This window comes from Abramis brama (assembly GCF_963993115.1).
Source record: "Abramis brama genome assembly, chromosome: 16".
Taxonomy (NCBI): Eukaryota; Metazoa; Chordata; class Actinopteri; order Cypriniformes; family Leuciscidae; genus Abramis; species Abramis brama.
The window spans coordinates 24,311,948-24,327,050 of record NC_139978.1 but is presented as its reverse complement, the minus strand read 5'-3'; the positions used below and the strand labels follow the sequence as shown (position 1 = coordinate 24,327,050).

Genomic DNA, 15,103 nt, shown 5'->3' with positions numbered 1-15,103 from the left:
AATGTAGGCTACTATAAACCTACTTAGTCTTTTACAATAGACTTACGAAGCTAAGTAAAAAAAAAAGGCACAATACTCGCCTGTAAAAAACTATGTCTCATAATTGGGCTTGATGCAAGTTCCACAGGCAGACAGGCAACCAAACAGTGCTTTCTGTTGTGACACGCTTTGTGAAACAGGGCTGCAAAAAAGACAGAAAGCGATTGTGAAATGGCGTGAAAGTATACAAGTATACAAGGCCTAGGCTCATAACACTCTTTAACATATTTTTCTCTTTTCTGATTTGTAGCCCTGCCACTGAAATTTGAATTATTGGGTGTCTGATTGCAGAGTATAAGAGGTGTCCAGAATGCCAGTCGTCATGCTGACGTGACCTTCCTGCCATTTTTCCGTTTAGTGTGGCCAGGCAAGGCTAGAGTGTTCTCGATTCTATTCCTGCCCACCACGCACCCACAACATGAACAAGTTGTGGCAACACTCGTGTTACTGAGTTTTAGCAGTTGCAACGATCAGCAGGGTGTGTTGCATCTGCAGTGGTGTGTGCGTATAAATAATCCATACCCATTTATAATCCATGAATGTCACAAAATAAAAATTGTAATACTTTTTTTCATGAAATGAACAGCCCTCATTATGTCCATTAATATTTAATTAATAATGAACTACTCGTGAACAGACAGCATTGGGCCAACTAAAACTGCAGTGGAAAGTTTTCAGAGATTGTGAAATGACCTGCATACACAGAAACTGACCAGACTCGTTCTGTTACAGATGTCGTGATTATCTCTTTTAGAGCTTGTCTGCAGCAGAGAGATTTAAATGGTTCATATTATGAGAAATCAAATCTTCCTTGATTTCATTGTACCATGAAAACATACTGTAACTTTCAAAACTTCCTCACAGTGTTGGGGAAAATTACTTTTAAAAGTAATGCGTTAAAAAAAGTTTATTTTTCTGGAAAGTAATGCCTAATGTAGTTTTGTTAATTGGCCGTGCTTGTGTAAGGATCACCAGTGAGAGTGCCCTGGATAACCATCAGAGGGCACTCCAACCCGGACAATCACCGCACAGCCACAAACTAAATTTCCCATAATCCTTTGCCCAGACTAATCAGCCAGATCACATTCACCTGTATGTCATTACCTTGTTTAGCTCACCCCATATAAGCCTGGCTTTCACATTCATTCCCAGCACAGTCTTATTTAGTGTTTCTACTGCAATTCCAAGAGTCTTTGTATCCTGTTTCTCTTGATTCTCTGCCTGTTCTCTCGGATTTCCCTTTTGGCCTGTGCCCCTGTTATTGTTTGGACTGATTACCCAGTGTTTTTGACCTCTAGCCTGTTTTCTGGATTATGTCTTTGAATTACCCTCTGTTCAATAAAACTGCATTTGGATCCTCAACGTTGTCTCAGATCATGTGTGTATGTGACTGCTTGCATGTTTTGGTCACGCTTTAGTTTTGGGTCCAATTCTCACTATTAACTATGACTTTTGCCTCAATAAACTCTTAATTACTGCTTATTATTAGTTAGTAAGGTAGTTGTTAAGTTTAGGTATTAGGTAGGAATACCATAGGATTCAGGGATGTATAAGTGTGCTTTATAAGTACTAATAAGCATCCAATATCCTGGTAATGTGCATGCTAATAAGCAACTAGTTAATAGTGAGAATTGGACCCTAAATTAAAATGTTACCAAAAGTTCTATTTTTGACAAATGTAAACTTTTTTTACACCAAAAGTTAGATGAATAAGCCTCAGGCTGAAGGAAATGCAAATGCACGCGTGTACAGTAGCTCAAACAAACCTTCAAACTTTGCTGCCATTCTGGATTGCAGAAGAATAAGATGCAGGTGAAGAAAGTTCAACACTCTTACGTGATGTTTATCTAAAGTAATTTTCGCTAATGTCATTTTGACATTGGTTAATAGAGTGAGATTAAATACATAAAGTATATTTGTATTATTTACCTGTATAATTATTGCAGGTTTGCGTGATATTCTGAGTTTGCATTTCACTGTTTTTATTCATTTTGAAGAATACTGAATCTGTTTTTGTGCAAGTGAGATGAGTAAAATGCATGGTCACAGTTAGTCTACAACAACCAATAACCATCATGTTTACACAGCGCACACAACTCCTCTGCACTTATGATTTCTCTCAACATGGGGACAGGAGACGTGTCAGTCAATACATGGGAAAACAAAGTAACTTGAATAAAAAAAGTAATTAAAAAAGTAACTGTAATCTGATTACGTCACTTGTAATGCCTCCATGTAGATTTGAGAATAAGCTTAAATTAAATGTGAATAATTCCTCATGAAATTTGAAAATAAAGTAAAAGTGCATGAATACTGTAAAAAGAGGCAAAGTAATGGGTGAAAAGATGTTTAGAAATCTGGAGTAATGCATGAAAATGAATGCTGGCACAGTCCCACTCGTTTGCCTTTGCATGGCACTGTTAACTGACGCCTCCTGCTGGATCTGATGTGTCATTGCTGTTCTCAGTGTTCCACAAGTTCTCCAGGAGCTTTTTAAGTTCACTGAAATCTGGTCTTTCGTCAGCTGATTCTCTCCAACACATCAGCATTATGTCATAGATGTGCGATGGGCACTTATTGGGCGCAGGCATCCTGTACCCCGAGGAGATCGTATTGTATACCTCTTGATTCGAGAAAGCTGTAAAAATATACAAAGAATTAAGGTGAACTCTAAACCTTGCTCAGATCTACATGAACAAGAAGATACATGAGTGGTGTACATACCTGGATATGGGATTCCACCATAAGAGAATATTTCATATAGGAGGACTCCAAATGACCAAACATCAGATTTATTGGAGAACCTTCCATGGCTGATGGCTTCAGGAGCACACCACTTATATGGTATCTTTTGATCAGCAGACGAGTAAATTGGCTCCTGTGAAACAAAAGCAACCACATATTTTAAAAGCAAACTTTAAGAATTAATATTTTACAGATGTTTTTGAATAACTGGAAGGGAATCCTCACCTTTACGATTCGAGCCAGGCCAAAGTCGGCCACTTTACAGATGTTGTTGGCTCCAACTAGAACATTTCGGGCTGCCAGGTCTCTGTGGATGCTGTTCTGTTCCTCAAGGTACGCCATCCCATCAGCCACCTGGCTCGCCATTTCTATTAGTGTCAGAGCTTCCAGTTCCCGCCCCTCCTCACCTATGAAGGGAAAATTGAAGGAATCATGTCTGTCTGCTTCAGGACTCAGGAAAGGTGTGTATATATAAGTGTGCAGTGTTGGGGAAAGTTGACTTATTACAATATTGTGTTACTCTGCCAAAAAAGTAACTAATACTGAAGGAGCTTTTATATGTATACAGTGATAGGTGTCGTATTCCTATAGTTAGATGTGGATCAGCTGAGTCAGCTGATGCGAGCTTGACTAACGTGACCTGCCAGAACTTGATGTTTACACAGCACACACAACTTTTGCACTTGCTCTCAATTTCTCACAACATGGGGAAAGGAGACGTGTCAGTCAATACATGAGAAAAGAAAGTAATTTGAGTTACTTATTTTAAAAAAGAAGTAAATTTAAAAGTAATGCATTACTTTACTAGTTAATTAAAAAAAGGTAATCTGATTACGTAACTTGCGTTTCTTTTAATGTGTTACCCCCAACACTGCAAGAGTGTCTGTGTGTATATGTATTTGTGTATATATATATCGGTATGTGTGTGTTTGTGATGAGCTTTATCATTTTAAGTCGCGACGAGCAGTTTGTGAAGAAACAAGATGGACTCCTCACATTTTCTGGTATGTGAGTCATCATATTTGGATAAACTTCTATAGTTGGGAATGGGAGATTTAATTTTTGTATTTCGGTTTGCTCCAATAGCAAAAGAATAAAATCTGTAACAGCATTTCAACAACATTCCAAAAGAAGGAAAAAGAGATAGATATTGATTTCAGCAGTCAGAAGAGAGAAAGATGTCAAATTTGCCATCATTCCCTCAGCTGTTGTATTTGAAACACTCTTGCTGCAGTGTTAATTGATTCACATTTTGTCATTTACTATCAAGGTAATATAACACAAAGTTGACTCAGTTGATAACTGTGGAAACATGTCGTCACAGTCTGTCAAAAGGCTCCATTAGAAGCAAAAACTAAATATAATCATTTGGATTTATAGTCTTTTATGTTATTTTTCATTTAATTGTAATCTGCATCAAAATTACTTGCATTTTATTAACGATAATTCAATTTCAACAATACATGTCATGTGACTGATGATTACTGTAGCCGCCTCAATTTAACCGGCAGCACAGAGCGCGAGCGGCCAATCATCTCTTCCTCTTTATGAACGAGGTATCATTTTTGGTTTGAAAAGGTGTTTCGCTTTTACTTTTTCATTTAATTCAAGAACCTCAAAATGTGTTTCTAGTCAAAGCGACTCAAAATGATGGAGCAGGTCACATGTAATCAACAAGTTGATGTCTAAAAACTTTCAGAATAACAGCTGAAATATGAGAGTGAAAGAGATTTTGACCTCGGAGAAAACTGAGCAGGTTGCCTTTTTCCATAAGCTCAGTTATGATGTAGAAAGGGATGGAGCTTGTGCAGACGGCAAAGAGTGTGATGAGATGTCTGTGTCTGAGCTTTTTTAATATTTGAGTCTCCAACAGGAAATCCCTGTGGTTGAGAGACTCTAGAGGAGAAGGAGAAACAAATAAACATCAGTAGGGAGCAATATAGCATTTATGAATACATCTGTCAAAATATGGAATTTACTCTTCCATGGGAATTTTTTAATAGGCTGAAAGACATGAGCTTAAACAGAATTTTAGAACTGTTCTTCGAGTTCACGGTGTTGTGCTAACTCTACTGGCTTAAGTTTATGAGGGCCTCCAGCTCTCACAATCAAGAAACACTGCATTTCTCGCATTCATGCATCTCGCATTTCAGGAACAGAAAAAAAACGACGCAAATAGGCAAAGAGGAAGTAGTCCATTCTAGTAATCCACCATACATATTCCCTCATTTAGCCTTGAATTTTATTTATTTATTTTACTGTACATGCACCAACCCTACCATTTCTTTTGAGGATTTTGACGGCAACATTGACCATGCCTTTCCATTTTCCACGGTAAACATCAGCAAAGTATCCTGTACCGAGCTTCTCTTCCAGTGTAAACTCTTCCTTAGGTAACTCCCAATCATCTACTGTTTGATGGGAAAGATCCTGTTGTTTTGGTTCTGGCTGTTAGCAAAACAGAGAGAAACTCTATGAGGAAAAGTACACAGTAAAACAGACAACTGCGTTTTGTTACATTTACATATTGTATATTCAGTGTGTGGTGATCTGCTATTAATCTGATATACAGGAATCACTGTATATAGGCAGAATATAAATTTAAATTTAACATTACTAGTGATTTCATCTAAAATGTACGGACAAATGCTTGCTTATTTCAAAGGACAATTTGCCTCAAATTAGTATTTGATAATCACGTCTTCCCATAGACAGTCTTTTTCCTCATGTAACAGGTGTTTTCTTGTGGTAGGTCTCTTACGATCTTAGTTCCTCTTAAATAGCACATATTAAATGTCACAATGAAAAGAACATATCAGACACACCCTATTCACTTGCTTAAAGAAATAGTTTGCCCCCAAAATGATTTAACAAACCCTCATGCCATTCCAAATCTGGAAACTAGAGCTTTCAAGTCTCAAAAAAGCATTGTATTGTGAAAGAAACTAGTTTTGTGAACCAGATCAAATGATTCATTGAAAAGAGCAGACTCAAAAGAGGGATTCGGTCATGAATCGGATGCAGCTGATTGTCCATGAATATGACAAAGTAAGTACAAACTAGTACAGTTGTGGATTTCCTGATTCCAGACTTTTATTGAATAACCTAAACAAAAATCTATCATATGACTTCAGAAGACTTGGAATTAACTGCACAAGTTGTGTGGCTCACTTTTATTACACTTTTTGTGTCATTTTGAAACTGTCAGGCCAAAGTGTGGCCAGTTATTATTCAAAAAGTCATACAGATTTGAAATGACATGAGTAAATATTGACGGAATTATTACATTAATGACTTTCTGCATTTTACTTTTCTTTTTTGATTATTTTACTCACCCGTACGCAGGGACGTGTGAGACGGTTCCCAGACCTCAGGGAATTCCTCCTGTAGTGCTCCACCAGCGTCTCCAGGCTCTGAAACATTTCACTCTGATCCAAATAGAAATTTCCATTCTGATTCTGATGGATCTTAATGTGTTTCACTTCCTCGTCACTGATTACCACTGGCAGAATGACACACAGAGAGAAAGGATGCAGACAGCAGAGAAGCACTGTTTAGATGTGATCTGATGAAATGCAACTGGCATGAATGAACCAAATAGGCGAGAAGAACACAGATAGAAATGCTTGCACTTTTAGCAAGTCTATATATGACTGGATTGACTACATTTCCATTGTAACAAAAACAAGTGACTCAAAGATTATTTTTCTACATTATATAACAATGACATTAGTTATGCCGTGTTACTTGTTTAGACTAGTGTAGGCAGAACCTGATGTAAAATTTCAATACAGTTCAATACAGACGACAATCACTCTGACATACCTGATAATACACACCCTATGTGATCTTTTTCACTGTGTCGCACCAGGAAAGCACCTACTCCATTCCCTGGAGCCATAAGCAAATTCTGGGTCTCAAAACGGTTCAGTGTCCCAAAATACCAGCTAAAGAAGAGCACAGTCAAATCACATGCATGCACCAGAGTTTGGACAGGACTGCATTTGTCTTGGATGCATGATACATATGACAATAATAAATCGACAGTCTGTTTCCTATGGAAGCTTTTGGAAAAAAAAAGAAAAAAAAGGTATGCTAATTGAGACCTTTTGTCTTACAATTTTGAGGGGTTTTTGGTAACACTTTAGAATACTGTTCCTTCATTAATGAATAACTACACAGGAACAAATGAGTAATGCACTATTAACATTTTAGTAACTACTATTAACTAACAAGAAACTCTGATTAACGAATTAGTAAGTCATAGCGTTCAGTCAAATGTGGTAGTTCACTATTAGCTAATCAGTAACTACTATTTTTCATATCTCACTGAAGACTACTAAGAACTACTATATACAGGTTCATAATTAATATTAATAATGCATAATATATAATAAGGTAATGGTAACTCATTAGTAATTAATCAAGTGTTACTACATCCTTCTAAAGGAACTACTAATAATTTGGATCAGTATTATAAAGTGAAAAACATGATAAATACCTAATATTGACTGAAGTCATTGTAAGCTTTTAAGGCTTTTGTAAGGTTTTTGATAGTAATGACTCAAGTGTTAGGCTACTACATATTTCTAAAGGAACTATTCATTATTTGGATCAGTATTCTAAAGTGAAGATCATGGGAACACACTAGTAATGACTAAAGTGTTACCAAATCCATTGGAAGGAATTACTATTCAAAATCTTACAAAAATCTCAAAAGCTTACAATGACTTCAGTCAATATTAGGTAGTTATCATGTTTTTCACTTTAGAATACTGATCCAAATAATTAGTAGTTCCTTTAGAATGATGTAGTAATACTTGAGTCATTAATAGTGGGTTACCATTACCTTTTATTATAAATGATGCATTATTCATGTTAATATGAACCTTTAGATAGTAGTTCTCTGGGAGGTATGAAAAAAATAGTAGGCTAGTTATTGATTAGCTAATAATGAACTACTACATTCATCTGAGCGCTATTACTTACTAATTTGTTAATCAGAGTTTCTTGTTAGTTAATAGTAGTTACTAGAATGTTAATAATGCGTTACTCGTTTGTTCCTGTGTAATTCTTCATTAATGAAGGAACAGTATTCTAAAGTGTTACCGGTTTTTTTTCTTGTAATTGCGATTTTATAACTCGCAGCTGTTCAGCTCAAACTGAGCTCTTTTGCATCCGTTCCTCTCGAAGACGTGACTTGGTGAGTTTGGCTTAATTTTCAGTCACAGTGGCCCAGGAGAAATGTAGCCTACGATTTTGGATATTTTGGTTAGAAATATATGTCAATCAATATTAATTTACAAATTAATAATTTATGTTATTTTTTTCAATAGAATAATGATAATACGAATTAGTATGATTTAATAATTGATAATATTATTATTAGCCCTACTTTTATATTGTCATTAGTAACTAATTAAGTTTTCATTTTTCACTGGTCGTGTCAGCGCTCAGAGTTCTGGACTCTTTCTATTTTCTGTATAGAGAATAGTCTACTTACGGTTGCTCTTTCACAGTTTGCCTTCTCGCCAGGTAATTTTGAGGAACGACGCCCTTGGCTGTCACCTTTCCATTTCCGTCCAGTTTAAAGGCTGTCCACCAGTCACCCTCGCGCTTGTAAATTCGGAACTGCTCTCCGTCCTGGAAGGACAGCTCCTCGTCCGCGCGGGCCTGGAAGGGCCATAGCGCCGTGTATATCTCACCGTCCGCCGTGTATATCTCACCGTCGGGCTCAGACGGAATTTGTGTCTGAAGGTCGTCAGTTTTTGCACATTTTTCAACTTCAGGCTTAGACGAGTTGAAAAGTCTTTCACGAAGCGCCTCCAAACATGGGCACGAACAGCACCCGTTCTTGAACATTTCATTTGAATGTGAATCTATGACTGTAACAGGTTCCGGACTGATGAGACGAGGAAGCTGGATGGATCCTCCATCGGCAAGTGTCTAAACTCGAGTGTGAGAGAGAGACTGGGAGGAGCACAGACAGGTTGTGTCTTACAACAACAGCTGCCAAACGGGACTGCATTTCTGATAGCGTCTGTACACAAGAATGTTGTTAGGTGTTGCACAAAGAGTTTTGAGACACGACCAGTCAGGTACGAAACTCCTCAGGGCTACACTGCTTAAATATGCTGTTCTAACAGTTTAAATATAGTGCAGTATAAGCAATACGTTATTTGAACATTGACTTAAACAGCAGTCTAAGGCTAAGCTATATTGCATTTTATTTCAAGATCCAAAATGATATTGAGTGTAATCATACAAAACACCTGGTCTTTATGCCACTGACTTTGTTACATCAGTACTGATTTTTTTCTAAGAAGTGTATAAAGGCCCAATTTAGGACAAGAAAATAAATAGTGATCATGATCACTGAAAGAAAAGCAGACTACAGTGTGACTTCAGTTCACAGATTTTATTCAGACAGCTCTGGAGGAAAGAGCAACTCAGGTTGCACTGCAGGTGCTTTCTCTGACCACAGCGATGACACCACATCGAAAATTTTAAAATGTCTTAGAATGAGTCTCTCGGCAAAGTGATATGTAAAAGGCAGGAAAATCACCCACCTGTGCTTCTCATTTTTTTTACATTTTTTTTTTTTTTACATTAAACAAACAGAAATGAATTTTACCTGCCATATTCTCCATCTTTTAGGCGCTTCACATGTATATATATATATATTTATGTTTATCAACACTTTTCTAAAGAGTTCAAATATTCAGCCACATGTACTGGATTCACTTTTAAATCACAATAAATATATAAAAAACAAACTAAACACAATCATACATAGCAAATCCAATATAATTGGGTTGATATTGGAGAGAGGGAGGACTCGTCAGCCAAGACGTACAGACCTGGTTAAAAAAGAAACACAGATCCAAAGGGTTCCTGAGGTTTGCATGTTCCCCGTACATAAGAACAGTGTAAGGGGAATGGCTTTCCGACTCACTGAGAGGCTTCTGACCGAGGTCAAAGAGCACAGGTCAGTTGGTTTATGAGTTGGGTGGATCTACCCCATCCCAAACGTGACGCCCCTATTCTATATTCCCAATAAAAACATTTAAAAAATGACATGACATCAAGTTTTTTTTTATCTTTTGCTTATTCTCTAGAACAAGCAGAAATCACTAAGGGAACTACTGTAAGGGGCCATTTTACTCCCACATTTGTGGAGAAGAAAGTTAGTGGTGCCCTTTGAGCTGATGATAAGTCCCTCCTCTCTCTCGTCCTCGGCATCTACCATCAGTAGTGACAACCACGTCTAAAGGCCCTTACACAGAAGACATTTTGCGCTGGATGTTTGACAAAGCAAGAAACAAAAGCGTAGCTAATAACTTCATATTCACACTGTTATGTTCTTCAAAAAAAAAAAAAAAAAAAATTTGCATGGATCATAGCAATAACTTATGAGAAGATAAATATACAGAGATTTATGCACAAAAGTGTGCAAAGGCCTTTACTGTGGTTTAAGGTCAGCATGTCCTTCAGTGTTCCCCTCTATTCTGATTTGATTTAAAATAAAAAGCACGTTTTGAGGTCACGACAGGACAAGAGGTGGGGCTTTACTAGGACAAACAAAACCAACAACAACAAAATTAAAAGCAACAACAGAAAAAAAAAATCTTAAATTCTGTACATGTAAACATCACACACTTCCACTGAGTCAAAAAACCAGAAAGAAATCATACAAAGCTTCACATTGGTACAAAGAGAAACTGAGCTTCAGCGTACAGTTTCTAGTAAGAACAAGAGTAAAAACAAATAAAATACCATAATCATAATAATGTTACAAAGCACCACAAAATTAAAATATATCACAGGCAATGGTTGTTACCACATTTGATTTGATTTTAGCTGCACGGTTTAAAAAAATAAAAACTTGTAGCTTTTCTTTTCTTTTCTTGCCTATCCTTTTCTTTACATGTCTTGTGTTCACCAACCTCAGATGTCCAGAGAGCTTTCAAAAACATCTTGCACTTCTAACGTCAATTATGAAAAAAAAGGTACAAAAAAAAAAAAAATAGGGCAAACAATAGATCAATAACCTGATACAACTTTTGGACAAATATTTTGATGCTGTCACCATATAATTAGAATAAGCCCAAAAACATGTCTCGTCTTTCAACTCACATTTTCCTGCATGGAGTAAAGGGAACAAATAATTACAATGCAGAGCAAAAAAAATACAGAAACATTATGGCTTGAGAATGATCAGCTGCATTTCATAATTTAGGATCATTTAGGTGGTTTTAAGGCTCCATCCCATAAACATTTGACCCCTCTTGTGTGTACATTTTCCTTTGCGGATTGTAAAGTGCTACTATGTTAACCAATTTAATAATTTATAAAGTGTAACATCTGAATATAAATGAATTAATGTTCCTATCACTTCATCCTTTCATCAAGGAATCTATTTTAGTGAGTAACAAGTAAGAGGTAATAAACAAGCTTCCATCCATGTATCAAAACTAAGTTGTTGAAGACAACTTAGATCTTTTTTTCTCTTCAAAATTTGTGATTTGAATGTCATATTCAGTCCCTTAAAGACCCGTTTGAGATGTGTGTTTTACATTTGGAATGTTGAGACTCACAACACCGATTCCCTTCAGACTGTCAATGTCGTACAACCAGAGTTTTTTTGTTTTGTTTTGTTGTTTTTTGTAAAGTAACAAAAAGATATTTAACATGTGGAATAAAAAAGTAATACAAAACAACAAATAAAGCACAAATGGAATGGCTAGACGACTTAAATAGATCATTAAAAATGTGTGTTTGCAGCTAAATAGAGGAAAATGCTCTGTTCCACGTAATCGGGTTGCAGAGTGAGGACACGGTTCAAGCTATGGCTACAAGACTTGAAACTTGAAGGCCCTGTATTGTCACCACTCTACTAAAGGCTAGAGAGTCAGAGTGAGATCTCACACACCGCTATGCTGTTTTACGAGGGATCAAGTCACAATAGTTCAGGATTGTCTTTTGCTTTTTTTAATACAGTTTTTTTAACGATGGCATTTGTGAACATGAGAAGATGCAGGCAGGAGGAAGAGCGAGGCTGGTGTCAGAGCGGAATTGCATCGTCAGTGTTCTACGTACCACTTGGTTCATGTGGATGATGCTACCTTAGTCCACCAATCACTGCCTCTCAAGCCCCTGCGTGTTGTTGACAGAAAGGAAATGATGTCATCATCGTTTTCCTTCTGCTGATATTAGGTCCTTTCTCTCAAACTCACTGTGCATATACAGTATGTGTGCCAATAAGATGTTAAGTCCCTCTGTTTTGATTGGTCCCCGTGAAAATGAAAGTGTCTCAGTCATGGTTAGAAAAAAAGAGCAGCATTCACAACTTAACAGAATGTGTTTGCAATGCAATGCAGCATGGGAAATGCAATCCTTGTCCCTCCCCCCCCCCCCCTATTTTGTTTTAGTCCATCAACGCCGCTCCTGTCTGGAAGGTTGATGTCACCCATGTGTTCCTGTGAGAAATGTTCCTACAGGATGGAGGTTTGCCAAGGCAATCGAGCATGTAGAGTTTGAAGCGTTCCACTCAGCACAGCTTCATTTGCATAAAGTCCAACATTCCCAGCCAACAGAATTTCAGCATCTTCTTTTTTTGCGCTCACCAATCACGGTTTCTTTTAGTAGACTTTTATGTGTGCATGTGTAAGCTTGAATGAAAATTCTTATATTTGAGAGGAATATATATATATATATGTACAAAGGACATCTGTTAAAGTGTTAACGATTGAAAATGATGCATTTTCAGACACGGACACACTATAACGATTATCATCTACATTGCACCTTCTCCCCAAACCTCATTAGCATTGAACAGATAAAAGAGATTTTTACAAAAACCCTTTTCTCTTGAATCTGTTCTATATCTAAAATGGCTAAATCTGGAGCAAAGCTGCTGCATGGATATGTCTATGGTAACAAAAGAACTTAAACATCTGAGGAACTTTTCAAATTCAATAAAACAAGATGCCAATGACAAACAGGAATCTAATCTGATAGTAATATTTTGTGCCATAGTGTAAACTTCATGCTGGAGTTGACATCATTTTGTGTTTGTTTTGGGCATCACTCCTAAATTTACTGCTTTTGTGTCTCAGAAGATGAAAGGTCTGGACTCTCTGTGGTGGACTGATAGATCTCACTGTGTTGTGCTCTGTGCAAGACGATTGTAATGCTGTTGTGAGTACAGACACCTCTTGCTTTGTGTTCTCTGATCATCTCATCATAAAACAATGTTTAACAAGTCATCTCAGCCCTCCGAAAAGGATTAAGCCCTGATGGACTCAAAGGTAAGGACATTTGATAAAGACACTATAATGGACATAAAGCCGTCATGAGCAATGTGTGATAGGTAGGTTTACAGGAAGAGCATAGGCGGAGTTTGGGGGGTGCCAGGGGGAATCGAGTGTCTAGAGCCAAAACTGTTTTTATCTTTGCGTGTTTAAATCTAAAAAATCTAATATTTTATTATAAACTTTTTATTATTGAAATCATTTTGGGCAAAATGAGTGTACCCTACTTCTCGGGCACAACCGTTGCTATTGTCATAAATTGTTTTGCTGAGCACAAGAATCAACAATCTACTTCAAGTGCATTAAACATTACTGCTAATGACTGCAATTCCAGTTTAAGTACATTTATTCCCTCATGTGCATTAACAAGTTTGTGTAAAGCACCTTACATAGTATATAAGCCCAAAAATAATACTTGCGACTGGCCCAGTGCCAAACGCAAGTACAATTTGTTAACTTTATTTGGAACGGATACATAATACATGGTTTTATTTTAATATTTTCTTATAAAGTTCAGGTTTCTTTTCCTTCTGTAACTATTAATTCTATTAAGCCACCAAAAGAGTTTTTATGAGAGGTAGCATTTCATATGGAAATTATATAATTACATGTACATTTAAATAAAACATTTTAATGCAAAAATAAATAAAAACTATGCAAAATACAGGTTCATGGCAAGTGAACCTGAGAAAATGATGGCTGGTAAATGTTATCAATTGTAGACCCTGTACGTGTGCTTGAGATACAGCTTCTTCTGACCCCTCCATTTTTCTTCCCCCCAAGCGAAGTGAAACTCCGCCTATGGACTTTAAGTGTATATGTATGTAAGTGCACATAGCTACATGTATCTTTCCTGTCATAGTGTGCATTTATGTGTATGTGTGTTTATGAGAGAAAGACGGGTAGCACCAGCCTGTGTGCAGTTCTCAGTTCTGCTGCAGTATGAGATTCTCAAGCTCATCAGCAGAGCGAAGCAAGAAGGCCGCAGACTCGCGATAACCCGCAATCAGTTGCCGAACAGCCGTGACCTCGGGCGGGCTGAGCTGGGCAGATGCCCCTCCGCCCCCTCCACCCTGACCATGACTGTTTGAACTGGAGGAGGAAGTGCTGTTGGATGCCAAAGATTTCATACTGAGATCAGTAGGCCCTGAAAGAAAAAGAAAGAGACATTTATTAAAATTAATATCTTGTAGATCTAAAGAAAATACTAGACTAGGGTTGCTTCAATACCAGTTTCAATAGTCAATAGCAAGCATGATGTAGGATGAGAACGTAAGTCCCCCCCAAATTCGTCAATACATCGGGTCAGAGTTCATTCTTCCGCAGGAACTAGACTCGCATACGGAAGCCAGTGATTATATTATAAGTTATTAATATGGATATTTTTCTTTAAAAAACGCATCACTTTGCTTCAGAAGGCCTTTATTAACCCCCTGGAACCGTATGGATTACTTTTATGATGGATGGATGATCGCTTTTTTGGGCTTCATAATCTCAGTTACTATTCACTCCCATAAAGCTTGGAAGAGCCATGATATTTTTTAATATAACTCCGATTGTGTTTGGCTGAAAGAAGAAAGTCATATACACCTAGGATGGCTTGAGGGTAAGTAAATTATGGGATAATTATAATTTTTGGGTGAACAAACCCTTTAATACCAATTTTGATATCACAGCAAAAACGAACAAAATTAAATTGTTAAATTGAACAATTAAAAATTTCTAATGAAATATTAAATTAATATAGCGTTTTAATATGAAAGTATTAATATAGTAATTAATATAAAAAAACAAAGAGTGTGCACTTTTTTTTTGCTGTTTATTAAGTCATAATGGGAAGTCATCTTCTTTTTGATTATAGACATTTTGGCCTTCACACCTAAATCAACTAGGAAAGTGTGGAGACTGCATTGATGGGAATATAAATATGAACAAACTAAAATGAATTATTTTTAATTGTTTTTAATTGTTTTAAATAAATAGTAATGGGGGGCAGATTTGGCCTA

The 15,103-nt window shown here is 36.9% G+C and overlaps 2 protein-coding genes across 3 annotated transcripts in view; both read right to left on the bottom strand.

Annotated features, from left to right (window-relative positions):
- Positions 1-1,856: 1,856 nt before the first annotated feature.
- On the bottom strand, positions 1,857-8,746 carry ptk6a (PTK6 protein tyrosine kinase 6a). Its single transcript, XM_084087345.1, has 8 exons — positions 8,288-8,746; positions 6,610-6,731; positions 6,120-6,286; positions 5,064-5,232; positions 4,522-4,680; positions 3,010-3,191; positions 2,764-2,917; positions 1,857-2,677 (listed from the first exon to the last, which is right to left on the bottom strand). Exons 1-8 carry the CDS (start codon positions 8,644-8,646, stop codon positions 2,460-2,462), a joined length of 1,530 nt encoding a protein of 509 aa, XP_083943471.1. The 5' UTR covers positions 8,647-8,746; the 3' UTR covers positions 1,857-2,459.
- Positions 8,747-13,898: 5,152 nt separating this feature from the next.
- nol4la (nucleolar protein 4-like a) overlaps positions 13,899-15,103 on the bottom strand; it is a 40,143-nt gene continuing 38,938 nt past the window's right edge. For both annotated transcript variants that reach the window (XM_084087342.1, XM_084087343.1), the window contains exon 11: positions 13,899-14,244. In XM_084087342.1, coding sequence (XP_083943468.1) covers positions 14,024-14,244 — 221 coding nt within the window. In that variant the 3' untranslated portion in view covers positions 13,899-14,023. The remainder of the gene's footprint in view (positions 14,245-15,103) is intronic.